Genomic DNA, 12892 nt, shown 5'->3' with positions numbered 1-12892 from the left:
AATGGCTGAATTCCTATTTTATAAGCCCTTAAAAGCATCTGCTTTACTGCCTCCTGCCTATAATGGGCTACTTCATATGGCCACAGGGAATCATATTAGTGTGTAGCAGGACACCATCTGACTACCCCAGGAAGAAACCCTGAGGTGAAGGAACAAAGTGAAATAGAACCTGTACTTGCTTGCATTTCCTTGGAAACTGGTGTAGTTGAAGAGATGGAAAACAGAGAGCAGAATGGAGAAACTGCTGTTCATAATTAAGAGTAATATGTTCTGCCCCAGGAAAGAGGAAGACTGAAATCCCATGTGAGGCTTTTTCCAAAATGGGAACTGTGACCAGCAATAAGATACATGCTACTTCTTCACCTCAATCCCTGTTGCAGAGCTGAGTTTGTTGGATGATTGTGTTTAAAAATACTACATACATTTCCTGATCTGTAGATGGTGGTGACTTGGTACACCTTTAACCTGTTTAAGTCTGAGGCTTTCACAAGCTGTTAAAACATGTATTTCTGCATTTTATTTGTATTTCAGCTTCATTTCTCCTTCAGCAGGGAGGTAGCAGTATTCCATTAAGTAGACAAAAATATTTAATGGCTGCCTGCACATTGCTTGCTTTCTTTTGATGTTCCAGCTTATGAAAACTATAAAGTTTACTGTAGCACCACAAGAAAGGGCAGCTCTGTATTAGACATTCCCATCACTGACAGCCCAAGTGACACTACCATCAGTCATGGAAGCTTGCCACATCTTCTTGTCATTAATTTCTAAGAACAAGCCACATTTGTGAAGAAAATTGCTGTTACGAGGCTAAAGGAATCACCTGTTTTAGAAAAAGAAATACACAGCCTTAATCTTTCATTCAAGGGATGGAGCAAGGGAATTCCATGATTAGAAAGAAAGGGCAGTGCTAATCTATTCCTTTCCAGATGTTGCTGTAGTCAGATTCAGCTGTCAGTATTTTGATAATATCTACTAGACTGTGTTTAGAGCTGTGGTCCAGTAATCTCAGAGTAATCTGCTTTCTCAAGGTGTTGAAATTGTTTGAACTTACTCCAGCTGCCGAAATCCGCCCATTTTCTAAAAACAGGAATAAGAGGGACTTGATAAAACTCAACTGAATCGCCCACTTCCTCATTTTTCCTGTGCAAGTTCTAGGGAAAAGCCAGCTGCATGACTCTTGCTTGGCAAGAATGACTTTGTAGATTCCTGTGGGTTGAGCAAAGGCATCAAGGACGAGACTAAAGATTCATGGGGATATTCTCATGCTGTTGATGAGAATCAGTGAAAGCACCAGCAGAGTGCACATGAGCTACCTTGGTCCCAAGTCTTCTGTCAGGACAGAAGTTAGCTTCTGTTATCAGCTCACTAAAATGGGCAGTAGATGAAAGGAAAACATTACAATGACTGATCCAAACCAAGAACATAGAGATCTTCTCTTACAACATGAAAATCCTAAGCAAAAAACCCGTGTGTTGTGGTTTTGCTTAGCTGCGATGTTTTAAAATAATACCAAAAACATGTAAGTCTGACACTACAGGGCTTGCTGCCTTTTTTACTGCTTAGTCATTTTTCTCCTCTGCTTTTGAAGTGTTCAAATTACCAAGGCAAAAACCTCCCAAAAGTATTTCAGGTCTTTTGAAATGGTATAGTAACTTCAAAAGCTTCTCTGCAGAGTATTAAAGAAGAAAACACCAGCAGCAATTAAGTCCCACCTTCAAAAAGAGTGTCCTGCCTTTGGGGTGCTCCAGGCTCTGAAGCAGCACAATGCACATGACCTATCCTAGACCTACTGTTCAACAAAACACACTTGTAGTGTTAAGTCTGTTAACTTCCTGGAAATGTTCCTCTGATACATCTTTTATTTACACAGATTGAGCCAAGGTAGATGTTGTGTTCTTTCCATGTGACCTGCATTTTCACTCAGCCTACTTTACATTCAAAAATGAGTGCTGGCACTTGGCAGCGGGTGTTGGAAGATACCCTGTACAAGTTATGCTGCCCTTCTGCACCAGTATGACTAAAAACCCACAAGTTCTCACTGTGAGTCTTATTTGACAAACCAGAGCAGATAAAAATACAGAAGTGTCTAACATCTGCTCACTCACATCTATGGAAAAATGTTGGGAGCAAAGAGGGCAGATTCTGGAAGTATCATCTGACAAGTCCAGATTAAAAGAACTGTCTAGGATTACTGGCATATAGAAAGCACCTGCTTAACTGAAGGGAGAGTTTCAGAGCCAGTGTTCTAATACAGCTTTGCCTGGGAAAAAAACCCAAGAGGCTGAACTTCGGTGTCATAAAATCTACTGGCATTCTAATTCCTCCTGAGACATGCTGGAAACAGCTGAAATTTCTGATCACATTCCAGATTCTGTATTTAAAGAGAGAAATCTTAGACTTGTAATGCTATTTTCTCTCATGCTATGTGCAAGGCCACAATGCTATATTTAGGTTTACAGTTAGTGAAGGGAGTTTTGCACTCCTCTCATTGGTATTCATGGTAAAGTGAAGGCAAAACAGAACTACCTTATCTGTAATATCCTTATTCATATGGAAAATTCACACAAGAAAAGACAGCACCAAATTAGTGCTTTACACAGCATCATAAAATGTTTGATTTGGCAATTGCAGGAATAATCCTTGGATTTTAAAAAACCTTCAAAATTCCAGTTGTGAACACTGCCCTTTCCAAAAGTTGGAGAGGGAGAGGTAGAGAACAGAAAGTGCAGTAAAAAGACAATTTTTAAAAACCACCTTTGAGGAAAGGAGGAAGGAAACAGCTTGAGAAGCCATTTGCTAGTACTGGGTGCCTCAGTGCAGGGTGTTGGGCTGGGTCCCTGTCAGGCCTACGCTGCTGCAACTGAAAGCACTTCTAATTTCAGCTTGCACAAAGGCAAACAAGAACACTCTGGAATTACCTCTCACCTTGCTAGCACATAGCACAGGAAGGTGCTTTTCAGACAAACATGTCCTGGCCTTTGCAGTATTTCCTTGAAAAACACCACAGAACGAGTGCCAGCAGCCAGGCTCCGTGTCTGAAGTGCTTGGCTCAAACTGCTCTGACCTGGGCGTTGCCAACTGCTCCATACTGGCTACTGCAGCAATCTCTGTTACCCACTCACACAGCCAGAGGAAAATAATTCCCCCAGACCAGGTAAGTCCTCAGGTCACAGCACTAAACCTGTGTTCTAAACAGGAGAGCAGACTGTGTCTCCTCTTACCTGGCTTGAATTTTCAACACAGTCCTCGCTTCTTGACCAAGCAGATGTAGCAGATGCATAACTTTACCCATCTGGAAGTCATCCACTTGCCTTCATCATCAGGAGTAAGAGACTCTGAACGTTTCAGTTGTCCTGTAAGGATCACCTGCAGCTTTTTATTCACTTGATCCAACTAAGGCAAGAGGTGAAGTCTCAAAATGGCACTAAATAATTATGAAGTACATGTAAGAAACAAGACAACATTGGACTAGAAAGTTAGTTGAAGTAATAGGACTTTATTCCAGATACTAGTAGCATGGTTTTAACTTTTTTTTTTTAAACAATTTGTTAAAACTGGTACTTCAGACAAAATTAAGGATTCTGTGGAGCTTTTATGTCCAAGCTAAGAGTATATAGACTTTTATGAGTATTTATTTTCTGAAACAAATACAAACACAAAATTGCCATAATCCTTGACAGTTTTATTCCTTATCATTAGCCTGAGGTATACTAACAAATCTCCCTCTGGGAATGTATGAATACTGCACTAGTCAGCATTGTTTTGCTCAAAACTCACTTAATAAAAAAAGTGTTTCTATTTTGCAGTTCTATACGAGAAACTATTTTTTCTGCACATGAACTTAAATAGTGTAATTTATATGCTCCTGCAAGATGAAAAGTGTAGGGAAAGTTTTGAAAGCACAGTTCTTTCCCAACAAACACAAGCATGCCACTGAACATTAAAATGAAGGAGGAAAACGTACCTGAATGGTTCCAGATCAATGGGAGATGGTAAAAAGTGAATGCTGACAAAATTTGCAAGGACTGCAGCTGGAAATCCCCATGCTGGGAACCTGGGAAGGAAAGAAAACTGCTCTATACTCACACACATAAAGGAAGAGGGGAGGAAGGGAATGGAGTCTGGTGGGGTTTGTTGCAAATGTTCAAAAATTTCAGCACTAAAACTTCAGCCTGCAGGAATCCAGAGCAGACTGACAACCTGCTGATCCCTGCCATGGAGAGGAGTGGCCCAACTGCTTCCACAGATGGTGCTGCTCTCCTGCTCTGCCCCCACACTGAACTCATCAGTCTCCAGATGGATGATTCTGCCCCTGATCCAGCCAAAGCACACCAGGTTTCTTCCGCTGAGTTGTATTGCTGGTGGTAGCTAACTGTGCCACAGGCAGAGCCCAGTGATTTGTGTGGTCAGCAGCTTTGCTGACCCCAGTATCTTTAGGGCTTTTATCCATCCCACCCTGGCAGAGTGCTGAAGCACTTGCCATTTGCAGGCCTTGCCAAGTGCACACACAATTGCAATGGGGTTGTTGCACACACCAAACCGTGATGAGGTCTCACGTAAACCAGCCTTGAAGGCCCTGCCTGAGCCACTGCCATCTCTGCTGCAGGGCCAGGGTGCCCAGGGAAGTGCCACAGAGACCAAAGCAAACAGCTCAGCAGCTCCCTTCCACCAATTAAATCAGGGAGGAATAAACCACTTCAATGAAACACAGAGTAAGTAACTGGAAAATTAAACATGGATGTTACTGAAGAAAACGCCATTAAAATAGAAAGGAGTAAAAAGCAGTTCCTGGGGAGAGGGCTGGAGTATCACCTCCAGTTTTGGTGTATTGGCCCCGTTTCCGCAAGGTGTTTATCAACAGAAAGGAAACAACCCGCCCGTGGGCTGTCCCACCCAGCACCACTGCGTTCCCCCTAGGGAGGGGTCAGCTCCCTGAGCCCCCAGCTCTGCTCCCTCCCTCTGTCCCAGGCAAACCTTACTTCAGGCTAAAGGCCAACTGTGTCTGCCCACAGGACTCACAAAAATCCACCTGGCCTCAAAAGGATCACAACACATCACGAGGGAAAGGAAAAACCAAACACACGTCACGTAACCAAGTATTGCCAACTTCAGCTTTAATAATGGAACCATCACTTTTTTGCCATTTCAGTAATAACTTTAAGGGGAATAAAAACTTCCCTACAAAAATAAAACTAAGCTTGTTAAAATTATAAATAGTTTAAATGTTTGTATTTAAAGACATATACTTTAATGTTTCCCTGCATTCCCCCTCCCTCATCATTTAGTCATTCTGGTACCATCATATAATGACAAGAAAACAGTTTTGCAACAAAAGCTCTGACAGTTCAATTTGATGCTAAAATTAAAAAAAGATAAAACTGACCAGGCATGACCATTTCTTTTAAATTAAAGCTGCTGTAACTGCCAGTGTGTAGAACAAAAAAGAAGAAAATTAACTCCACACATGACATCTTACAATAATTAACTGTGGACTAAGACAAAATTAAAATAAAAGTTTATTTTGGTCCCCCACCCCCTTCCCCTTCACCCCAAATCAAGACTCATAGTGCATACAACACTGATTGAGGTTTTTGGCTAAAGTAAATGAAGATGTGCCTACTTAAAAAGACTGATAGTTTAGTTCAAGTAAAACCAAAATTCACATATTTCTATACTCAACTTTAAAACTCAAACAGTGTTTAAATCTGAGCAACAAATGGTTCAATATTGACAGCAGTTATGCAATGATTACATAGCTATGGGCAGAAACATAAATTAAGATGTTAACAGAATACCCACCAACACACTGCTGCATTCCTAGAAAAACAAATTGTAACAAAACACAAAAGCATTCCCTGAACCATTATAAAGTGTCTCACTTGAGGATAATGTTACTAACTCACACATGCACTACAATGTTACATGTGAAATTAAAAAAACAAACAAGATATGCCTTAGATATATTTTATAGTTAGTCCTACTCTTAATTTCTCTTAACTCTTTAAAACATTATGATTGTCTCATAAGCTTGCAAATTCTTTTTACCTAAAAACCTTGTGAAGAGTTTTAAAAAGAATCTTACTAAGTAAAGGAAACAAAGGCACAATTACATAAAATTAAGGGGAAGAGAAGCATCTTGGAGTTTCACACAGTATCCATTAGATGTCACCAAAGTTTTAACAATTCCTTGGGAATTTAAAATGAACACATTAAGAACAGAGGGGAAAAAAACCCCACCACAACTTCTGCTGCTCTTCAATCCTTAGCACTCCTCCACTCCCCCACCCCCCAGTACATAACTCATTTCCTCTCTGGCATGATAATGACTACAATATCAGTCACTCAAATCTGCCTCATGCTTCCATGCTTCTATTGCACACCCACTTCTTTGGTTTCTTTTGAACATGCTTTTTTTTAGATAAATAACTCTGAAAGAACAACAACTATATTTACACTAAAGTAAAAAGTTTTCTTGCTACATTTTTCCTACTTTTAAATCAAGTAAATCAGCAGTCCGCAGAATTTGGTAATCAGTTTTTCAATTAAGAGTTTAAAAATCATAAAGGAAAAAAAGTTTTGACTTATTAAAAGCAAGAGTTAGTAAGCTCAGTCACCAAAACAGACAATAAATGTTAACGTTCTGCTGGGCTGGAAATGTGAATAAGAAATTTTACTTTCTTTGCCTGACTGAGCTTTTAACAAAGAAAGAAGTAGAGGAAGCTCTGTCTGTCTTTCAGATATGGTAATTCAAGATTATCCACCCTAAAAATGGATCACTGGGCCAGAGGAAAGACCTGACACAATAAAAATCAAATGCATCTGTAGTTGTAGCTTACGTCTGCACCCTTGCTAGACAGGTATTTCTCAGAGTTATCTGAGACATGGACCACTTTTCAGAATTCAAGTAAGCAGCTTTTCAGGTTTGCCACACTTTTCAAACCCTGACTATGCCTTTATGGAATCAGCTTCTCCAAAAGGGACCTGTATGTGCAGCTCCATTTCCATTCTTACTTAGCTTTTGCTTCTTGTTCCTTCCCACTATTTCTATTTCTTTATTCCTTTTCCAGTGTGGATTTACACAGTTAAAACCATAAAACTTATTCACAATATTAAAACATACTGAAACTTTAACCTTGTAGAATTAGTATTTCAACTTTCCTCTGTGTAAATACTATTTTCATTTAAAACCTCCTGTCAGCTATTAGAGTTCTTCTCCCCCAACTCTCACCTTCTTTTCAACCTTCTCTTTACTTTCTTCCCAAAGACCACTTGAAAGCTTTCCACAATTTCACAGTACAAACCACAGGATCTCATGAGCTCTCCACCTATAACAGTTCTCTCACAAATTTTACAGTAACTATTCAAAAACAGAAAGGTAGTGCAAATCAATTTCATATCTAACATAGCGCTCTAATTCTCATCCAAATGGCTTTAATAATATTTTTTAACCCATCAATTTGCACATCCTTACTTGTAAAGATACCATTAAGCAAAGAAGAAAAAACAAAGGTATTTCATAGCATCCTAGGAAATTGCTTACAGTTTCACAGCTTGCACCAAGATAACTTGGGAAACTCTCTAGGCACACAGAGGGTTGCAAACTGATGTACAAACATGCAGAATCCCTTACTTGTGGGTGCAAGATGCTAAGTGACCTGGCTTATGGAACTAAGTCTACCCTGGCATCACAAAACAGTCTTCTGAATAAAGAGAACGACTCTCTGCTGCTCTTTGTACTTGGGTTTGGCATGCTCTATGACGTTTGGTAGCACTTTTCCTGAGTGTCCTTTGGCCCCTTTTAGCCAGGCTTCAGCACCCCCCGAAGGGCTTCTTCAAGCTTGCCCCTGTAAGCTGCATAGCGGTTCTTCAAGAGCTGCAGTTGGTCGCTTTCCTCTTTGTCCAGTATGCGCAAGAAGTTCTGCAGCTCAGGAATACTGAAAGCTTCCCACTGCAAAGACAGAGAGTGCAAAGAATGGATGAGATCAACAGAAAATTCATACATCTTTTATATATGCAGTGTTTCCAAACAAAACCTCAGACATTGTAGACAATTTCCAACTGAAACAGTATCACGCACCTTCCTCATAAATCTTAGGGCATCTGAAAATATTTTACTCTTTCAATTAGTTTTTTTCTTCTGCAAGTAACAACAGGTCAATCTAACCACAAATGAAATGTTTATAAAAGGCACAAAGGAAATTAACAGGGGAAACAAGTCTGCTTCCAGAAAATGACCTGCCCAGTCAGCACAGCTCAAACAGAAGCCCACTCACCCAGGAGGTTACACAAACACTGGCCCAGCAGGGTGCGACCTACCATGACTTCTCCAGTTTCATGCTCGCGCAGAACAAAGCTGAGCATTTCTGTTTTGGGGCCTGCCACCAAGCGCAGGTAGAGGGGATGTTCTCTGTCTGACAGCTTGCAGGTATAAACTGCAGGAGAAGGAAACCACAGTCATTAGCATCTTTACCAACAATGACTCCAACACTTGGAATGACTAATGCTAGCTAATGCTACAAAAATTTCAGAAAGATGCATGTGTAGCTAAAATTTACACACATACTATCAGTCTACATACTGGTTTTGAGCAGTGAGTTTTAGGGAGGAGCTGAGCAGGTGACTGATGGTGACAGTGCAATACTGCATTTGCACAGGAATTAAATGGCCTCCTGTCAACACAGTACATGCAAGGCAGGGGGGAAAAATAACCCACAAGAAAAAACCACAACACACAGATCTGTTGCTCTATCTAAGCATTTATGACATCACAGCTGTGTATCACTGCTCTGATTTAAGTTTTCCACTTAAAATTTCACACACGAAGTCTAAAAGACAACTCCGCTTATCTGAGAGTCAGAAACATCGGAACTACTGAAACTGCTCTCAATATCCATGAAAGGAAGGCAGATTCTAAGTGCAAGAACACAACACTGGCAAAATGCACCTTTCCCTAAAAAACCCCTTTTCCATCTTCTGGTATTCCCATCACAACTTACAACAAACTCCTAACAGCAGCCAGTGCCCAGGGCCAGCCACGTGAGCACTAACACGTGAGCACAAGACATGTCCCCATGGTTGTCACCTCGAGAGTGTCCTGCCAGTGCCAGTACCTCATGCATCACAGACACCATGGCTTATCTGTTTGAAAACCTGGCCTGTAACTTCATCTCACAACTCTGCAGTGTATCAGCCAGCTGAAATTTAGGACCTGATAAGGGCATGAAATAAAATAAAATGGATGGCAAAGCACAGGAGATCTGTGTAATGTTTTAGCAGGTGACTTTGTCTTGGATGAATTATCCTGAAATACCTCCAGTCTTTTACAATCTTGCCATGCTACTTTATACATGGAAAAAAAGACAAGGTAGAAAGACTATTACCCCATTTATCTGACTTCTTCCACCTTGCTAATTTCAAGTATTACTATAGCACAACTCCCTCCCCAAACCCTTCCATTACCCAAATGCCTCAGGCTCAGTTTATACCTTGATCTTCCTTGTGACAGCGTTTATAAAGTGCAAACTTGGCAGGGTTGTCAGCCACAAAGAACTTCTTGAGCAAGGCTTCGATCACTTCCCGCACAGTGTTGGTGCTGCTGATGTGGAGGGTGTTCACACAGCCCTCTGGCAGGTAGAAAGCAGTTTCCTGGCTGCTGGGAGCACACCTGCCCTGGCTCTGGGAGGGCTGCACAGTGATGGGTCTGCACAGCTCCATCTGCACCTTGATGAAGCCAGTGTAAATCCCATTGGCGTTCTGCAACCAAGGACAGGCCTGGACAGTTACAATCATCAGCAGTCACCCCTGGGACACAGCAGTGCAGCAGGCACATGAACATGCTCACAGTGAGCACTGTTTAAATACCACTGCAACACATGACATCTCACAGGAAAGGCACTGCTTTCATAATTCAGACAGTTATTCTTTCTGGTAGGCCTTCTGAATAGAAATTTTTCTTATTAGTAACTACTGAGTATTAATTTTTTCTTAATAATAACTGCTGAATTCTAAGTATATTAGGGTTCATCAAGCAAAAGGTACAACATACCAGAGATAAGTTTTCACTTCAGGAGAGGACTATGAAGTGAAAAAGATCACTAATACCATCTTCAGCAACAGATTTTGTGCAGAAATACAGAAATTATCTCCCACATTTTAGGTGTCTTTGTCAACTTAGTCTGAGGCCTTTAAATGGTCAAATCATGTTGAAAAAAGCCCTAACCAACAGAAAAAAAACAAACCCCAAAAAACTCACAAGAAAATAAACAAAAAACCAAACAAAACCCCCAAAACTCAAACAATCAAACAAAAATCCCAAAAACTCAAAGAAACAAAAACAAAAAAACCCCAATAAACAACAAAAAACCCAGGCAAAACCCCAGAATAAATGTCAATCCAAGTAACATCTGAAAATGTTTATTTCAGTTGCTCTTGAAAGACAAAACAGCAAAGCCAATCAAACCTTACTGAGCTAGAAAAATTTTGACAATCTAGTTTTGGGCATAATAAGTCAAACACATAACAAAGATCTTTTTAGTACATAGTTATACTTATATGGTTTAGGATATAATGGAATTTCACAATTTCCATATACACCCACAGGAATATGTCATGTATTACAAAATCTGGACAGCCTAACAACTTTTTAACAGATTGCTAAGCAGATAGATGTGAATTTTGTTAGTATGGACTTGAGTAAACCCAACTGAACATTAAACCTGGTTCACAATCCTTTGAAATGAGAAGTCTTATGAATTCCAGTCTGTAATTTCTATGGTTTTTGGGGGAAGAAAGTATCTTCATGCTGAAAACTTGTATGACTACTCTGAAAGTTAAGTATCCTATAATAAATATTGCATGTTTTAACTTTTATCACTGCTTGAGCATCCTTATCAAAGAAATCTGACAAAAATTTATCTGCAAAAACAAGAAAAATATACCTTCATTTTTACCATCTGAGCATTTTCAGAATTGGTAAGAAAATTTTGACAAATGTACAGCTTAGTGCCAGCTGACAGTTTACCTTAAACACAGGTACATCAGTTTGTTTTTAGAACACTTTGTTGTTTTGATCCATGTAAAAGAGCTACAGGGATAAAAAGCATTTCAGACATGAGATTTTAATTTGTCAGTCTAAGGAAAAGTCTCTTAGAAAACCATCTAAACAGAGAGTTTTATATGTAAGATGCTAAGAATAAAACAATTCGCAATGCACTACAAAGCTACAACTCAACATTAAAAATTACAGGAATTCTATGCAAAACTTACCAAGGTCATCTTTAATTTATCAGTGACAGATGAATTATAGCTTTGTATCTTCTCTTTAACTTCTTCTTTGCTGAGATAAACATGAGGTTCTCTCTCCTTCTGAACATCCTTCAAAAACAAGACAGTAGTTTTAAAACACAGTATAAAATAAATTATTTTATGATTCTGGATACAAACATTCTTAGTCCAAATGGTAATTATTCCACAGAGGCTCAACATAACAGTAATAGCTGTGCAGCAACAGCAATGATTAACACGTGAAGCAAATCAAACAGAACACTGGGACTGAAGGGAGATGGCAGGGAGATAGTTTAATCAACACACCCAAAGACACCTGAGCCCTTTTGTTGCCAACTGTTTTCCTTCAAATATTTTGCAGCAGTATGCAAGAGAGCTCAGCTCGGCTTATGGCTTGATCTTCTCATGTCAATGCTACGCCATCCTGTAAAGAACACTTAAAATTTTCATTAACTATTACCTGGGGCACAAATAGGTATTTCTGAACAAAGCAGGAGCACATCTGAAAAGAGCAGCACGTCCTAGCAAGAAACCCCAACAATCCCAGTGTGTGCCAACAACACGACAGCATCCCAGCATTGCAATGTGACAGACAGGATGTTACACACAGGGTCACTGCCTACTGCACAAACCATCAGAAGTAACTCTCCAGATACATAATGTTACACCAATTGCATGGGTGTTTTTCCCATGGGGGAGGCCTTATTAAGATTTTTCAACTGTTGCTTTTACAAGGTTGCTGTGGATTTCACGTGTGGCAGTAAAAGAAGACCCTGGAATTGGATTTTTTCCAAACAAACATTTGTTCCCAATCTGTAGTCCCACAGCAGCAAACCAGTGTTATAAATACACTCCAGTTTCTACCACTAGCACAAATGCCATATATAGTATGAAAGAGTTTCAGCTCTCAGCTTTGATGATTTAAGGCTTCAATTAGAAAAGGGAGAAGCTTTGAAGAGCCTCGATGCTTTCAGAGAACACCTGAGCACATTCACTCTACACACAAACCAAGTCCCAGTTCCACCTGTCCTCCCAAACACATTCCAGTGTAATGTATCCTGAGGAAGGGCTTCCCTGACCAGTGGCCTGTTCAGAATCCCACTCTATTGGACACCACTCAGCACAACTCAGCACACATCTTTGCAGGCACTTCAGTTTGCCAGACACTACCCCAAAGATGAGCACATCTGCTGTGGCATTGTAAGGTTCCACTTGCCAGAAAGAATCTCCTGAACTTTTTCTGTCTCCTAATTTAAAATCAACTATTTTTAGCTCTTTTAGGCTTAGTTTTGCTTTTTCTATATGGCATTTCACTAAATGACATGCTGGAGCAGACTTTTTTCCCATGGCTATAAAAAGAAAGGTGTGGTCTGAATGGAGAACTTGAAGCCAGAAACCTTGAATTCTGATCTGGGCTGAGATACTGATTTCCTGCATAACACTGAGAACATACCTTTATTTCAAGATCAGGAAACTGAGGCAAAAAAGGAACACCAGTGAAAGACAACTCTGCCATTAGGTCCTTAAGCACAATTTAAGATTGTGTAGCATTTTGCACAGCTGCCAGACCCCACCTACTAAATTACAAATACCCAATTACTGAACGTTT

General features: G+C 40.1%; 1 protein-coding gene across 2 annotated transcripts in view; it reads right to left on the bottom strand.

The window, feature by feature from the left end:
- Positions 1 to 5097: 5097 nt before the first annotated feature.
- Positions 5098 to 12892, bottom strand: part of RASSF3 (Ras association domain family member 3) — a 76120-nt gene continuing 68325 nt past the window's right edge. For both annotated transcript variants that reach the window (XM_054274649.1, XM_054274641.1), the window contains exons 2-5: positions 11266 to 11373; positions 9486 to 9753; positions 8317 to 8432; positions 5098 to 7948 (exon numbers count right to left, since the gene is read on the bottom strand). In XM_054274649.1, the coding sequence (XP_054130624.1) occupies positions 7799 to 7948; positions 8317 to 8432; positions 9486 to 9753; positions 11266 to 11373 (642 nt within the window). In that variant the 3' untranslated portion in view covers positions 5098 to 7798. The remainder of the gene's footprint in view (positions 7949 to 8316; positions 8433 to 9485; positions 9754 to 11265; positions 11374 to 12892) is intronic.

Source organism: Melozone crissalis, unplaced genomic scaffold (genome assembly GCF_028551555.1).
Source record: "Melozone crissalis strain CALT ecotype California unplaced genomic scaffold, PUWL_Pcris_2 ptg000004l_1, whole genome shotgun sequence".
NCBI lineage: Eukaryota > Metazoa > Chordata > Aves > Passeriformes > Passerellidae > Melozone > Melozone crissalis.
The sequence above is the reverse complement of the archived record's forward strand: the minus strand, read 5'-3'. Positions and strand labels throughout refer to the sequence as shown.